This window comes from Heliangelus exortis, chromosome 5 (genome assembly GCF_036169615.1).
Source record: "Heliangelus exortis chromosome 5, bHelExo1.hap1, whole genome shotgun sequence".
Taxonomy (NCBI): Eukaryota; Metazoa; Chordata; class Aves; order Apodiformes; family Trochilidae; genus Heliangelus; species Heliangelus exortis.
Window position 1 is genome coordinate 22,794,519 of NC_092426.1, and position 17,018 is coordinate 22,811,536.

Genomic DNA, 17,018 nt, shown 5'->3' on the forward strand with positions numbered 1-17,018 from the left:
ATTTTTTTTTTTTTTTTTTTTTTTTTGACTGATGAAGACAGGAGGGAAATTACTCAGAAATTAACCAAAAAAAACCCCATAATTAATCAGCAAGCACATCTCCCAGAGAAGAGCCTGGGTGGTGCCCGGGGTGTGGAATGCTCTGTCTGTCCACCTCTACTTTGGAGCATCGTATGATTTTTCTTTTTTTTTTTTAATTTTCATTTTTCATTTCTTTAATCTAACATCAGACCTTTGCTCTTCATTTAAGTGCCAATTTAGGGATGAAATAATTATTAACCACTACCATTCATTTTCAATTAATTCATTTAATTAATGACGTGGTTACCCGTGAAACAGCGCTCCCGAAGGGACGAGCGACAGCGCGGATCCCGCCAGGCCCACACCCCGGGTGGGAGGCGCTCAGAACACCCCCACGCCCCGGTTCTCGCGGGTCCGTGGGTCGATGCGCCCCCGCCCCGCCCCTCACCGCACCACCTGGGGCTCGCGAGGCCCCGCCCCCTGCGTGACGCCAGCGGCGGCGGCGGTCACGTGTGGGGGAGGCGGAGGCCCGGTCCGCCGCACCCGGAGCTGCCGCCATGCCGCTGCCGCTGCCGCTGCCGCTGCCCGGCCGCCCCCGCATCGGCCAGGCCCCGCTCCAGGCGTTGTTGTTGCTACTGCTGCTGGTGGGCCCGGCGGTGTCCATCTCCTTCCAGCTGCCGGGCAAGGCGCGGAAGTGCCTGCGGGAGGAGATCCACCGCGACACGCTGGTCACGGGCGAGTACGAGATCGGTGCCCCGCCGGGCTCCTCCACCGGACCCTCCGCCAACCTCAAGGTACGAGCGCGGCGGCGGCGGCAGGCCGGGGGGAGGTGGACAGGCCAGGGCGGGCGGTGCGGCTCCGCCCCCCTGCCGAGACGGGGGCGGAGCGCGGGGGGGGGGGTGGGTGGGTTGGTGACGTTTTCCACGCGTGACGGCACCCACGCGTGGGCTCGCAGCGGTCTGTGGCGCAGCGCCCGAGGCGGGGCGGGGCTGGGCTCGGCTCGCTTGGCGCTGAGGCCACCCGCTCGTCTAGGGGCTTTGCCACCAGGGCGTGGGGTAAGCAAGGGAGCCGGGTGGGCTTTTGGCTTGGTCCAAATATAGGCGGGTTTTGCCCAAAAGGTGTCGTCGCAGCAGCCCGTCCCTCTGGCCTCCGCGTAACCCACATGGCAAAGGCGTGTTTGGCGGGACGGGCCCCTGCGATAAGGCTGCCCTATGCCTGCAGACTCCGTGGAAGGAGTAAGGAGTTAGGGTGACGTGGCTTTCCGAGGGCTCCGTCCCCGCGCACGGCGTGGCACGGCGGGATGGAGCAGCAGGCCGCAGGGACTGGGAGAGCGGAGGGCTTGGAGAGAAGGTTTTGTTACGCAAAATGGCTGTTCCTGCCTTGCTGCGCCGTGGCTCGCAAGGATTTTAAGGAGGCAGGTGTTTGCCAGGGCTTCACTTTAATTCTGTCCACAGTCTGCCTCCCACAGCCTTCCGTCACATTTTTCCACTAGCTGTGTAAGGTCTGTTGCTACTTAACCAGTTTGTAACAGCTTTCTGTCTGCTTTTTATTTCTGTCTAAACTCCCGAAGGCTTCAAAATTAAGCAGGTAAACAGAGAGAGGATGGTCTGCTCGGTAGTCTCTGAATTCGGTCTCAGTGAGTATTGGAGATCTCCTGAAATAAAGGTGTCCTTCCAGCATCTCACAACAGGTGTCTGAAGGCCTTGGGTTATTGGCAGTAGTGCTTTGTTATGGCTAGAGATGGCTGTTTCTGGAGTCCTGCTTTTGAAGAAAATCTTCTGCTGTTCTTGTGTCATCAAAGCAACCTGTCAGTGTACAGGCAGAACCAGGCAGCTTCAGTGGTTTAAAACATAGCTCTAGTATTTGCCTGGTGAAGTGCATGTATTTCAAATTGAGTGCCGTGTTCCTATCTGTCTCTTACTGCTCAGTGATCAAGCCTGGTTCCCTGGTTGCCCACTCTTAGGTCAACTGACCCTTCAGTGCCTTACAAAACTCATATGACAAAAGGCTTGGGAGATGGTGGAGCAATGAGTCTCACACTTGGGTTTAGTCTGGCTTTGCTGGTGAAGCTGCTCTCCAGGTAGGCCTGCCCAAGTAGTTCTGTTTTACTGGAACTCTAAAATAATAGTAATATTAATGTAAAGTTCTGTCCTATTTTGAAAAGCTGCAAAGGAGAAACAATATTATGTAATTCTATCTCCTTCATATTGTTCAGATGTGCTGTGGCCTCCCAAGGTGCTGGGCCTGTTGTAAGTGCTGTAGCCTCTCTGTTAGGTGTATAGTTATTTTTCACATCTTATGTTTGTGTGGGAAAGATTATCTCAGGGCACCATGTCTGCAGGTGGTGTTTCTCTGCCCTGGATGGCCTGCTTTTAGTTCCCTGGATTGGGCCACTGTATGTAAGAGTCTGGTTGTTAGAATCCTAGAATTGCTCAGGCTGGGAGACCTTCGGGATCATCGAGTTAATCTTGACCGGGCTCAGTTCGGGTCCTGCCGGTGAGCAAAGTTTTCTGTGTGTGTGTGTGTGTGTGTGTGTTGGGTCAGTGCTAACAGTGGCACCCTCTGTTTTGGAGGAATCTGCTGGCTTTGCCAGCCGGCTGCCAGGGGGGCGGTGGAGGTCTCGCTTGTGCCTGGCCACGTGCCTGCACCCCATTGTTGAGGCTGGCAGTTTGGGGAACTGTCGGGCTGTTTGTCAAGGGAGAACAATGCCCTGTCTGTAGGATATTGCGTTACCGTAAATAACGTTAGAATAGCATGAAAAAATCCCTTTCAGGTCAACTCCCCCCCAAGCCTTCTGGCTGGGCTATTAGCAGCTTCTGCCACCCCCGCAGGCCCGGTGAATGGGCATTGTATGTGACTGATTTGGGTAATGCTATTCAGTTGTGATGAAAGCGGTTAGCAGAGCTTTTACTGTCCAGAATCCTATTCATAAGCAGGCTGTTGCTACAGCTGCAAAGGGCAAAAACAGATCAAGCTGCATAATACCCCTAGCTAAAGATTAGCTCTGATCTCTAGAAAGCTGTAAAGGAATAGTGCTCAAAATAATAGGGACATTTGAAAGCTTTCTTCACTGTGTTTTTGTTACCACTTTTTGGGGGTGGAAAACCCAGTGTGTAGATTATGTGATCTCACCCTGATGAAACAGCCGTCTTGCTTGATAGGGACTGCTCCACTGAAGAGTGTGCACCCTGTGATGGCCAAAACACACACTTTTACACTACATCTACGTGGTCAGATGCAGGCAGTCTGGCACTGCAGCCAGGCCTGATGATTTGAGCTGGGTGCTTCCCATAGTCTGGTGGCTTCCAGACAGGAGGTTGCTTGTCTTGGTGGCTTGTGGCAAAAGGATGGCAATGCAGCTTCCTGAGCCTGATTGTGCCGTGGGCTTTCCTCTGCTTGCTGCTTGATTACAGGTAGAGCTCTGAGCAGGAACTGCTGCGGTGGGAGAGTTGTTCTCGAATACCAACAAATGCCATATGGTGCAGGGGAAGCTCCAACAAAGCCTGTTACAGACAATTACAGGATAACCTGTAAGAACAGAAAGGTTGTTCCCAATGTCTTGCCCACTGTGGTTTATACCCCAAGGCATGAAGATCTTTATACTTTATTATTTTTCCTGCCTTAATGCAGCAACTCGCATTACCTTTGTGAAGCACTGCACCTATTCTGAGTCCAGCAGGCTTCCAGCATCAGTGGTACCCTGTGTCAGGGAATTATTTACGTCTGCTTATAAGAAGAAAGAGTGTTTCCTTAGAATAATTTCTGGTACATAGCCCTTTTGTGTGGCCTTTGTACGAGGAAGTGAGGCTCTTTTACTGTTAAGATGGACTAAAGAGACTAAGGCTGATTTCTCAGTGTCACAAATTATTTTATGTATTTCTATATGATTACCAAGATTTTCAGCCTTTTCACCTTTATGACTTTGAAAGACCTCTAGTGACTTTAGCACCCATGCTTTTTCAGACATAAGTGTTGAAAGACACAGCTGTGGGACACGTACAGTTGATTTTCATGCAGTATTGTAATGTCTTTCATTTTTTTCACTGTTCTCCATCAACTGAACAGAACCTTTAATTGAGAACACTGATGCTCAAGACTGTGTCATGAAATGTGTTTCCTTTTCTTACTCTTTCTTGTAGGATTTTTGTAGACCTACAGTTTTTGCCTATTTTTAGTAATTTCATAGACTTAGCACAAAGTAGTTGTTAGTCTGTCTGCATAGTCTGAACTGTCCTCTGATGTGGTCACTTTGGCATCCAGCAGATGTTGGCACCCAAACTTTGTGTAACTCTGGGCCATCCCGATGCTGCGTTTCTAAAGGAATAGATGTGCCCTTCTCCATTTCATCTTTTGGGGAATGGAATTCATAGTCATCTCTGCTATGAGAATTTATGAATTTTGCTTGCAAAATGCAGGTGACAAATAACAGTTCGGTTCAGTTAGAGTTCTTAAATGTAGTCTGTATTCAAGAGCTACAGGAGAAAGAGAAATTAGTGTGGGTTTTGGTTTTGGGTTTTTTTTGGCTGGCTGGTGGTTAATTGCTTTTTGGTTGTTGTTTTTGTTTAAAAGTCAATAATTATCTTAGAGGCACTTTGATTTTGTCTGTTCTTGGAGTGGGGATGAGGAGGTGAGGAATTTATACAGTTGAGAGGATGGAGGGAAACTGTTGAAAGCAGAAGACAGCAAATACAAAGCGGGCCTAGGAGAGCTCTTCTTGCACAGCGTGAGCCTGTGGAGTGAAGCACTGTGTTCCTTACCCTCATTGTCTCTCTTGCAGATAACTGACTCAGCTGGGCACATCCTGTATGCCAAGGAGGATGCCACTAAGGGCAAGTTTGCTTTCACCACTGAAGACTATGATATGTTTGAGGCCTGCTTTGAGAGCAAGCTTCCTGTGGGTAAGTAAAGTAGAAGGTCTGTTGGCTGTTTCAAGCTTCTGATCATGTTCAAGTGGATATGTGGATTAGGGGTATGGTACAGGGATCCAGAATGTGGTCTGCAGAACGCTGACTTTTAAAGAACATCTCCAGGAGTTTGTGGGCAGTCTCACTGCAGAATATCTCTGCTAGAGGGGTTGCATTTGAAGTTAAGTAATCCTCTGTGGCTGTTGTGTAGAGCACTTGGGTTTCCTCTGAAAGGGGATCATGTGTTCTTCCTGCAGAGTTGACCACAGTTACAGTGAGTGGCAGACTGGGGAGCCAGCAGCACCTCACATGCCCTTTTCATGCTTTTCCCCACCTTGCAGTCAAGCAGCATGCCATCCTCTCTGGGCTCCTGCCTTTCTCCCCAGCTGACCATCTCTCCCCATTTGGTGGAACATGATCTCTCCAAAATGTGTACATGACAGCACCTCTGTGCTAGGTTAGAAACCACTTTGTGTGGTTGGGGTGTATGTGCAAGTAGAGAATGTGGCTGTGGTTTGCACCCACAACTGCTCTCTTTAGTAGTCAATAAAGGGAGGGGGAAATGAGGAGGATGTCAGCTTTGCATTTGTGCTGCAGGGATGGTTGCCTAAGGAGTGTGAGGCTTGTTTCCTGTGAGTGTGACGCATGTGCTGCTTTGAGTGGCTGGGATCAGCTTCAGGACAAGCATGCTGAAGAGAGCCAACATGTGGGCTCCTTTTGAGGTGGTGTCATCATGTGCAAGGTCTCACCTCCTCACAGTCACTATCAGAGTTCTTCTCCCTGGACCTCATTCTTAGGTCTTATCCTAGAATTGCCCAGAGCATCTCACACAGCAGTCGCTAGGAGTGTTCTTCATATCTGTTGAAAGGCAGCCTCTATTTTGCTCTTCTGCTTCACATAAGATACAAATAGTTTGCAAGTTGAAGAGAACTTTCTAGAAAGAGAAGGCCATGTTATTTGCTGGGATTCAGAGGGATCTGTTGTGTAACACCTCTTCTGCAGTATTTTTCAGATAAGATAGTGACCCCAAATGCTCAGGATTTTGCTTTTATTTCACTCCAAAGGTAGGACTTCCAAATTCTCCTTAATGCATCAAAACATACAGTCACTAGTGACTCATCTGGAGGTCACTCCTGCTATTTACTATCCTAACACCTGGGTATTCAAGAGGTCTCCAGATAATCCCACAGACCCTTTCATAGCTTTGATGTGATCACATTTTGAAGTGGGAAAGGCTTCTTTCTTTAGTTATGTTTACTCGTATTCCAGTGCTTGTGACCAGAGGTTTCTTGCCTAAACCGAGCCCATTATGGTTCTTTTGATGGTAGCAAATTGTTTGTTTCCCTGTCTCCCTTTTATTACTGCAAGTGTCTTTTAAAGCTTTCAGTACTGATGATAAAATATTTCAAAGTGCAGCTTCTACCTGGTGACCAGCTGGGGCAGTGAGGTGGCAGAATCTAGAGCTGTTCAGTTGAGCAGCTGAATCCTCTTCTGGAGGCTTTCTCTTTGGGGACCTTGAAGCTGCCATTTTCTTTTTTTGGACCCAGATGCCCCAGATTCCTTGCTGAAGAGAAATGCTGCATAATGAGTATCTCCAGGTTTCCTGTGCCTATGCTGGTAATCAAGGAAGTATTAAAAGTAAGGGAGATGGCACTGCAAGGCTCGGTTGTCTGTAGGTTTTGGTTAAGGTACTGTGGGAGAAATAGAGAAGTAAACTGCACAAGGGAGAGCCTTGTTTCCTCTCTAAAGTCGGCAGGGGAATGGGAGCTGTTTTATTCCCCTATTTCTTTTTAAAGGTTGGGTGTTTTATTCACAAATTTATTGAGGACTTGTAGTGTGACAGCCAAGGAGGGTGTTGGAAGTGTACTGGAAGAGAGAAACTGTTGATAGAGGAAGCTTAGAGCTGTTGGGACCTGAGGGATCTAAGCAACTGGATTTCTCAATCCTTAACCACAGAAATGGGGAAGAGGAAATGAGAAGGAGATCCTATTTAGAAGGTTTACCTTATCAGAGTGGAGGAGTTCTTAGGGTGCTTCTTGGAGCTCTGGGTGTTTACATGTCAGGCTTTTCTCCCTCTTCTGAGGTGGAAGGATCCTGCCTTTCTGACCAGTGCTGTGTTCCCAGGGACACTTACATGTGCACTGTATGCTGACCTCTGAGAGAAACAGCCTGGCCTGCACTACATGCTCCCCTGTAGGGGTTCTTCCTGTGTACTCATCTTTACCTGTCTGCTCTTTCTATAATCCTTCTCTTCCCAAACTTTCTCAAGAGCATTATGGCTAGTTTTTTTCTGGTATTCCTATGGGAAAAAATTATGACGTTCAGTCCAACCATCCGGTTTTTCCACTGACTTTGCAAATTAGGAGCTCTACTGATCTCCCAAGAAACAGTTCTGGACTCAGGTGAGATGACACCTGCATCCCGATGAGGTCATCGAGATACCAGTTCAGTTCAAGATCTTTGGTACTTAACTGGTTTTCTCTTTGCTGCTGATTGAGTCTGCTCTGGTAAGCCCTGACTGCAGGATGTTGCTGAGCATCTGAAGAGTGTGAAGGGAACTGCCTAGTGCCTTGGGCTCAGTAAGCCTGTAGAAGAGCAGCTTGAGTTTTTCTGGTCCAGTCCCTGACAATGTTAACCTCCTGCAGAATGTCTGCTTTCCAACCCTTTGCACCCAGCTGATCTAAGTTTTCTGCTTTCTTACTGCTTCTTGGCAGCTCTCCCTTTTAGCCTGACAAATGAATCCTTAACATTTCTGTTCTCCTGTTCTCTGGCCTTTTTGTCTTTCTCATTTCTTCCTGGAAGCTTCAGCTCTCCACCCAGGTTGCTGTAATTTCAGTCACGTTAAGAAAACCTCTTGCAGAACTATGTGCATTGAAGGTTCTTCTGCAGCTACCTGGCTGTACTACCTGGCAGTCTCCAGGCATATGAAAATATGTATGATATAAGTGGTCAAAACTTGTGGTTGTAGAAAGGAGCACTGGGTGTTTGTATACAGCCTGTCTCAAAGAACAGTAATGTGATTTGTGTTTGATTTTAGGGCAATTCATCATTTATAAGATGACAAAAAAAATTCCATTCTTATCCCAAATTATCCATTGGGCTCTTAAATAGTTGGGTGAGAATTTTGAGCTCCGGTATGCCTCAATAAATTCAAGAAACAGTTTGTAGTTGGCATAGACATCTTGTCAGTAGGTTGTTCTATGTTCTGATAGCAGTGGAAGGTGGTGGTGATTCTAGTTTGGTGCTGAAGAGCTGTTCAGTGAGTAGAGAAAATTTAGGGGTCCTGTACTGAAGATCTGGAGTACCCATCCTAGCTCCAACTGGGATGTCTGGGCATAACCTGTACATTGAATTTGTTTGTGGACTGAGGGAATGTCCACCTGGCAGCCTCCTAAAGCAAAGAGTGAGTGTTGGACATGCTCCTGGATAAAGACTCTGAAATTCATACTATAAGTCAGTTCAGACCTTGTGTTTAGCTGGCAACCAGCTGAATACAAATATGTGCCCTGAAGTGCTGGGATTTGGGAATGTGTTATGTACAGACATTTCCTTGGTGGGTGGTATAGTGGAATGTGATATTCGGGTAAGCAGGCAGGCTGCATTCTTTAGGGTGTCTTATGTGCCTGTCCTGCATATTTCATTTTTTTCCTCTTGTGGATGTTTTCAGATGTGACAGTTTGCAGCAGTTTTAAGCAGCCATTAGCCCTAGGTGTCCTAGCTCAGGGGCTGCAGCCTTAAAAGATACATACTGTGCTGGTGACTGCAACCTTATCCTGTTTGCTCTTTGTGTGGCTCCAGCTGGCAGTTCCCTGAAGTGGCATTTTCCTGGCTTCAGAAGAGGTTTGCATTAGCAGTGTGGGGCTTGGACATCTGTACTGTTCTTTCCATTAATAGATATGTTGGTAAAGGGATTGCCTTCGTTTCTATGGATACTGTGCTAGTTCTCATATGCAGTATTCCTCAATTAGAGCAGTTTACCTTCTGCTCCCTTGAACGTAAAATAGTTTACAGTCTCAGTAACCTTGACAAGTTGTCATGCTTCCTGCTAGGAGGAACATGGGCTTCCCAGTTGAACATTTGTCCCTCTGGTAACTTGTCTTTTGCCAGGCTGTCTTGTAACAGCTGGTATTCATCTTCTCATCCTCTACAGTTTTTACAGTGATTTGCATCCTACACACACTTAGCACTTTTAGTTACAGCTTGTTCTCATTATCTTTGGGAGGTTCTCCTTCAGCCAGGATTTATTGTGAAGTCTCTGTATTTTTAGGCTGGACTGTGCTTCCTCCACAGTTAGCTGCAGACGTGGAGGGAGGGAGGGGAGGGATATTGTGAGTCCTTCCTCAGTTGTGGGGAGAGCTGGTGATTTCCTGGCAGGCAGAATGTTTTGCACAATGAATCCTTTCATTATGCTTCCAGGAACAGGGAGGATGCCGGACCAGCTCGTGATTCTGGATATGAAGCATGGAGTTGAAGCAAAGAACTACGAGGAGGTATGTCCCCTGGCTGCCTGCACTGCAGGCTCCCCTTTCCCAGCATCCACGTGATGCCATTTGTAGATCTGGGGCTCATGATGGGAAGCTGTTTTCCCAGCGGTGATGAAAGCCTGTCTGCAGCCTACAATTCCAGTGGAGCTTTGTGTGTTAGGGGAGAAAAAAGAAAGACAAACATCAACTAAAATTAATTCTGTACTCTGGGAACTGGAGCCTAATGTGAGAATTTCTTTGCTAGGACAGCATGACCCAGCTTCTGGGCATAGGCATTAGAGGCATCAAAAGGCTGAGTTGTGAAGTTTCCACAGCTGCAGCAATGGAGGGCATTTCAGGTTTATACGAGGTCCTCCTAAAAGTCCAGCTATGTTGTTGCTGTTCTTAGCTTCCTACCTGTAAGATGTACTAGCTCAACAGCCCTGAAATGGTGCTTGTGCATTTCTAAGACCTGGCACTAAAGGTGTTTGGCAGGGTAGTAGCTGATGTAAAGTGGGTACTTGATTTGAAGGTGTGACACTGGAAATAGGCATAGAGCTTTAATATTTCGATCTTAAGAGGACATAGCTCTCTTACACTCATGAGCTAGCTGTGAGGCATAGCTGTTGCTTTGTGCATGGGTCAGTCGTGGCTGGTTTGGATGCTGATTTTTGGTGGCTGCTGGGATGCTTTTGGTTCACTACAGCTGGGTTAGTCAGCCTCCAGCACGGAACCTGTGCGTGGAAAAATGAGAGTTGTTGGTTGAGAAAGATTCTTGCAAATGATTGTTGTGTCCACTGCACACAATAAGGGAGGAAATGCCTTAGGGAGGAGAGTGGGTAGCAGAGGAGGCTGTGGATGGTGTCGGTTAAAAAATGAGCACATTTCTAAGATGGGCATGATGGAGTTTTTATATCCTTTCAAGCTTTGAGCTTTGGTCCTGCATGGCTTAAGTCAGTCTAGAGCACATCCTATGCAGAATGTAAGAAAGTGTTTTGGGTCAGGGAAGAGCAGAGCAGTCATTGCTTAAGTCGGTCTAGAGCACATCCTACATAGACAGTGAAAAGTATGTGGGGTCTGGGAAGAGTGGAGCAATCATGGGACCAGTTCTCTGGCAACCAGCTACTAGAAGGTTACAAGATGTTAAAAACTTACGGGATGACCCCTGAGAGCAAAACAGGGAGGATGATTATGACTACATTTATGGAATCTCTTTAAATACAACCCAACAGCATATTCTAAGCCACATTTCTGTAGTGTTACCTAGAAGCATTGTTTCTATACAGCAAGATTCTCATATGCCTGTATATCTCTATACTCACTGGTTGTGTGATACATATGTCTTGGAATAAAGGTAGGTATCCATAAGTGTAGTTGGATGGAAAATATCCATGGAAAAACATGGGAAAAGAGGAAGTGAGACTTTAGTCCCACCTGATATTAAATGTTGATCTTGGCAGCACTGGCAAGCATCCTTGACTTGTGTGTACCTCTCAGAGTGGCAGACTGAGCCTTGTTGAGCAGCATGTCTGCAAAGATCTCAAACAAACTGGTTTACTGTTTGTACAGTTGCTACGGATGTTTAGCCACACTAATTTGCAGTGTGTGTTCTTTTTTTTCATTCTCTCCCCAGGTTGCTGTAGGATTTGTGGGTTTTGACTTGGCAGGTTACTGTAAAGCCACTGAGGGGGAGGTTGGTTGCTCAGGTTTCTCTTCTGGAGCTGCTGCCTTTTGGGGCCTTTTGTTTGTGATGTTTGTCTGCTGCAAGGTACCAGTGGCTTGTCTTCCTCTGCAGGTCTTGTTTAATTGCTGCAGGGAGACTTGGTGCAGCAAGTTAAACGAGGGCCACTGGTATTGTCCTGCTTCTGCATGGATCTCTGAAGGGAGAGGAGGGGTGATGCTCAAGTCTGGCTTCATAAGCTTTCATAGATCCAGATATCCTTGGAGCAAAGCAACTGGGAGAGTGAGCTGGGTCAGAAAACGTAACTGCATGGCAGTGTCATACCTTAGTTCTCTGGGGTAGTGGAGGAATAACTCGCCATTCAATAGGTAGAAATGAAGGTAGCAAAAGTGAAAAGATTTTTCAGAGGGCTCCAAGAAGGCTTGGTGATCTAGCTTCCTTTCCAGATCAGGTACTTCTTGTAAATTCTTGGCTACAGCATGTCTCCTTCTGTGCTAGAGAGACAGTTAGGTTTTGCTCCCTGAGAAGTTCAGTGGAGTTGTTGTATAGATTGTTTTGATGGTCCAGATGTTCCTTCTAAGATGATGGTGTTTCACCATCACAGATGCTTGGTGGGCTTTTTACCAAAGCCCTTGGAGCAGCTTTGCATATGGGCTTCATTAGGGATAAAAGACGTTCCAGGATGTGTCTCAGAGTACATGCAGGACTAAAGTAGCTAACATATGTTTCTAGCTACACCTAGTAAAAGCAGCTGAAAGGATGAAGAATGGAGCAGATGAGCCTTGTTTTTTTTCCCTGTGGAACCTTTATAACCTTCTATGAATGAGGAAAAGTGCCCTCCATGAAGATAATGGAACCAGTCAAGGTGGGGTTAGCTTGTCAGAATTCTGCCTGAGACCTGTGTGTGTCACAGACCTGCTGCTCTAGCTGTGTCAGCAGAGTCTGGGCCATAGACACACTTATACCAGTGCCAGTTTTTCAGCAAAGCTCTGCTGGCAGATACCTGTCCAGGCCACACGGTGTTTTGTCAGCGCAACCTAGAAAGCAGGACAGGTCTAACCTTCTGCTTCCTGCTCCTCCTCGTGAGTGCACTCTGAATTGACACTGCTGTGCTTGCAGACCTGTGATGTACAGCTTGCCTCAGCATAAAAATCCTCAGATGATTGCTTGATGGCCTGCAGCTTGCCAGGATAAGTGTGTCATGTGAAGACCCTTCAGTGAAATGTCTGATTAGCTAGCCCTGGCCTGATCACAAGCTTCTCTTCGGTTCTGACATCCAGGCAGCTGGCTCTGGAAGCAGTGTTTTAGGGATCCCTGCATCCTGTTGCCTGGCTGTCAGCACCTGGAACACTGAGGGATGCCCGCCTGTGTCTTATGACCGAGTGATCTCATGTGGCAGTGGCAAGCTGTAGGTGTTCTAAGTGTTTTCTGCAGTGCATTCTTCTACTGCTGCATTACCTGGGGACACGGCGCCTGGCCTTCATGTTGGGGACCTGTCACTCATTGGTAATAGAGACAAATTCTATGCAAGGACCAGGTACCCAAACCCTACTCTGTAGTAGTGGCAGGAATTGCAGTTAGCTTCGTTTGAGAAGTGTTCTGGTATTAGAGATTTTACATGATGTGTAGTCAGGTTAGAGTCAGGTCTGCACCAGGAACACGTGTGTTGGACTGGGTATTCTTACAGGTCTTTTCCAACCTGAACCATTCTGTATTTACCATTGTGTATTTACACATTCAACTTTTAAGTTGTTGTTGTTGGGGTCTGTGCTTTCTAAATGAATATCATATGGATTTTTCTTTTTGGATACAGGTGTGTGACTTGCAGGACTGTGGGTTGCATGTTCTGCACAAAAATTGCCACCTATAAACCCAGCTTTTATGAGGCACTGGATTTTTCTTTTTGTTTGGAGCTTACTCCAGGCAGCTGGCCCCATCAGTAATCCAGCAGCGTCGCCTGGTGGCTTGAGGCAGATGGAACAATTTGTAGCTGCCCGGTCCTCACCAAGAGTGTGTGCTGCCCTTGGGGTTCTCGGTCTAAGGGATAAAAGCCCTGAGCTCTTGTGGGTGTCATCAAACTGCTACCACTGGGCATCAGGCTGCCCGGGTTTTGTGGGCTGTGTGGCAACAGTTAGCAGAGCAGGTTTCTGCACTAGTATCCTGTGTGCCTGTGGAACAGTGTCGTATGCGTATGTAAGTTAGTCACCTGTACCTCAGTGTACGACTTCTGTTCACTGGAGGTTTAGTCATGTGGCAAGCTCTTCTACCCACCCCTCAGAAGCCAACTGTGAATACGCTAACATTAGGCCGAATAAGGAAGAAATGTGCTTGTGTACATACTATGCTCCTCTGTTGTGTAGGAGGGGTGGTAGGAAAGTCTGTTTCAGAGAAGAGGTGGGAGAAGTGGTAGTGTTTTATGCAATGGTAGTTTCTGACTTGTAGAGGTGTTTCCCTGGGGGAAGGATGTCCCAGATCTGTAGTATGTGAGGAGGAGTGGTTCAAACTGGCAGTAAAGACCCATGTGGGAGCCTTTGGTTTTGGCTCAGTGATTGCCTGACTCTTCTGTTTTCTAGATTGCAAAAGTGGAGAAGTTGAAGCCTCTGGAAGTAGAATTGAGGCGTCTAGAAGATCTTTCAGAGTCCATTGTTAACGACTTTGCCTATATGAAAAAACGAGAAGAGGAGATGAGGGACACGAATGGTAAGAGAATGTGCTTCTTCAGAGGGATTGAGACCCTCTAGGACTCCTTACTTCTGCTGTCGATGTGTTAGAATTAGAATTTGGAGATCAGCCAATTATAGTGGTCTCGCCTGTTCTGTTCCTAGAAAGGGAAACCTGCTGATATTTCTCTTCTGATGAAGCAGCTTTCTGCATGCTATCTCTAGAAATTATTTCTTTCTGTGTCTGCTCCTAATGGGAACTACTCTGTACTGTTTAATGTTGTTCATTAACCAGAGTTTCACCTTGTTCCCTCTCATTATCTTTCTTGCTGTCCCTTCCACTTTTATTCTCAAGTACTGCTGGTGCTTGGGTGCCCTTTCCTTGATGCGGTATGATAATCTTGCCTTTGAAGTCTTGCAGGGATGGGGAGAGAAAATCCTGAGAGCTTTTTCCTCTTGAGGTGCATTCTGTGATGTCAGACTCCGGTGCAATGGTTTGTTGTCTGTTTCAGAGTCGACAAACACCCGGGTTCTGTACTTCAGCATTTTCTCCATGTGCTGTCTCATCGGACTGGCCACGTGGCAGGTTTTCTACCTGCGTCGTTTCTTCAAGGCTAAGAAACTGATTGAGTAAAGGAGCAAGTCCTCCTCCCCCTCCTCTCAGACCCAGCTGGACACCGCTGGGACCCAGGCATGGCCCCTTGGAGCCATCTCACAGATGATACCCACTGACTGGACCTTTTCTGCAGATACTTGGACCCTAAAAGAGGAGGGGAGCCTAAACTTTGGAGGCAATGGGGGACTTGTGAAATCCTGTTGGATGTTGAGGGTGGGGGAGGTTGTGATGGGTTTGGGGATTCCTGGGGCAGCGATTAAATAAAAAAAGATGTTTCCATGACAGCTGCAGCAAGTTTTTGCGCTGTCTGTTCTCCTTTTATAATACTGGCTTGATGATGTCTCCCATCTGTCTGACTGCAGCGTTACTCTGAGCCACTGGACCCTGCTGAGCTCTTCAGGTGCTCTGCCCTGGCTCAGCACCAGGGCAGAGTGGGGGCTTCCCTGCTCTGACCAGCTGGGATCTAAGCCTCGTGCAAATGGGGATGAGTGCAAAGCAATAGGATTCATAATTCCAGCAGGATCTGAGGATAGAGCGAGGTCCAAGGATTGGTCCCTGTGGTGGACCTCTGTGTTTCTCCCTGTGGGAGCTGGTGTCTTTGTGCTGAGGGGTCAGGGCACTTGAGCATACTGTGATTCAGCCTAGAGGAAGAGGAGCCTTGGAAGGAGGGCTTGGGAATGTGAGCCGAAAGGAGAAACCTGTTTCACTTGAGCTGTCCAGCCTTGGTCCCACCCTTGCTCCACGTTTGTTTTGGATTTGCCTCTCATATTCTGAAATTGTGTAGCAGTTTTCCTGAAAGCCTTGGTCAAGGACAGCCTTCTGTGCAGGTGGAAGGCCTTGGTGAGATACAGTCAGTGCAAATAGGAGCAGGTTATGCTTGAAAACCTTTCTCCTCTAGCAGTGTAACATTTATGTAGCAGGCAGCTGGTTGAATCTCATCTTCTGACTCCTCAAAGCAAGGTGGGCTGCTGCTCCTGTGAAGCATGAGAGCCTGTGTCCTGATTTGAGGTCTTAGGGCGCAGGGGGTACTTTGCAGGCTGGCAGAGGAGTTGTTGGAAGAACATGGGTAAGCTGAAAAGAGCAGTACGAGGTAGAAACACCTTAATGCTATGTTTGAGGGCAGGTGGGTCTGAACCATGTCTCAACAGAATTGCTATTCTGTTCAGTATTACAGAGACCATCCAGATAGCATGATGTTAAATAAACCAGACTGGGAAAAAACAGGCAGGTTAACTCCCTGGACTTACCTGTTGCAGTTTTTAGGCAGTGATTAAAATTTTTTCATCATCTCTGCATTCCTTTAGAGCAAATGGTTCAGCAGCACAGCATTCTGGTGTCATGTGCCTAGACTCTTCTGGCTAGGGAAAGGGTTGTCATGACCCTGGGCCCAGCCTACCATTTTGAAAAAAGCATGGTTTTATAATTTCTGACCCAAATCTGATCTGTTGTTGGGAAGGAAACAGTTGTCTAGCGTGAGGCAATGGGAAAGAGGAGGAAAAGATGATATCCTGACATCTAAATACATTAGTACTTTGCCTTCCCTTTGCCATTGCCAAGTTTGTGGAGTTGTTAGTTCTACTAGGTTAGATTGCTTTTAATTTCCTTCTTTTTTTATAAGCCATATTACGGACCCAAGTCCACTCCTCTGCCCTTCCATCCGTTTTATCCTTGCATGGTTTTGCAAGCTGTTAGTGCAGAACAGCAGTGATGCCACAGGACTGAATTACAGAAGTAATTTGAAGGTGGTTTTAGAACCTACAGTTTGAAGCCTGTAGATCTGTTAAGGTTTTGCTTTTGTTTTTATATAACTTGAAAAGACAGCACAAGAAAGGGGCTTTTCCAGTCTTGTCTGTTTTGATATCCTCTCCCCATCCTTATCTAAGTACGAAGTTATCTTTATCTTAAAAATGATGGCAGAGCCTTAACTTCCCCAAGGTGACTGTTACACTATCTTTGTTCTGGTGTTGTATTTTGATCTCCGCTATGCTCATATGGTTATTGGGGAACAGGTGTGGGGTACTGGTGTGGATTTACCTGTAACGACTGGTTGGGGGATTTTGTCAGCTTTCTCAAATAAAATTTCTCTGGGGAAAAACTCCCACATGTGAGTCTTGTCTGCTCTGTGTGTATTCCTGCTGACTGCTGTTTCCTGCAAGCTGACCTGTTGCAGGAAGCAGTTTGTACACCCCCGCCCCCCCCCCCCCCAGAAGCCTTTGACTTCCCCTAGTGAAGGTTCATTGATAAATAATTTGAGAATTACAGAGTTGGGAAAGGTACTGGCCACACAGGCTTCTCTGCAGAGTGGGACCAGCACAGCAAGCAAGATGTCTAATAAAAGTTTACATTTGCTGCCTTTCTTTCTCCTGCCTTCCCAATTACAAACCTCTGTGTGCAGGAATTTTGAGGCTGACAGTGAAACAGGGCTGGTGCTCTAGAACTCAATTCAGTTTTTCACCATTGGATTGCAAGACAGACTCTAGTTCATTAAGGCAAATGGAAGTGATTTCAATTTTGTGCTTTAGAGGAAATTTTCAATTGTCACAAAGGTGAGTTGGTCCTGTGTGAGTGATAGATAACTTAGGGAACTATATATTTACTGAACTGCCATTAGATTTCCTTTGCTGAGCCAGGGAGCCTTTTGTTAAGTAGCTAAGTAGATCTGCCATGTAATAG

At 46.9% G+C, this 17,018-nt stretch overlaps 1 protein-coding gene across 1 annotated transcript; it reads left to right on the plus strand.

The window, feature by feature from the left end:
* Positions 1-509: 509 nt before the first annotated feature.
* Positions 510-16,446, plus strand: TMED10 (transmembrane p24 trafficking protein 10). The gene is made up of 5 exons (XM_071745972.1): positions 510-815; positions 4,799-4,919; positions 9,342-9,415; positions 13,643-13,769; positions 14,242-16,446. The coding sequence occupies exons 1-5, from the start codon at positions 579-581 to the stop codon at positions 14,361-14,363; spliced, it is 681 nt and encodes a 226-aa protein (XP_071602073.1). The 5' UTR covers positions 510-578; the 3' UTR covers positions 14,364-16,446.
* Positions 16,447-17,018: the final 572 nt, after the last annotated feature.

Coding starts and splice junctions, on each gene's coding strand:
- TMED10 (XM_071745972.1), top strand. CDS start 579: ATGCCGCTGCCGCTGCCGCTGCCGCTGCCCGGCCGCCCCCGCATCGGC. Junction 816..4,798: donor GACCCTCCGCCAACCTCAAG/GTACGAGCGCGG, acceptor TCTCTCTTGCAG/ATAACTGACTCAGCTGGGCA. Junction 9,416..13,642: donor AAGCAAAGAACTACGAGGAG/GTATGTCCCCTG, acceptor TCTGTTTTCTAG/ATTGCAAAAGTGGAGAAGTT.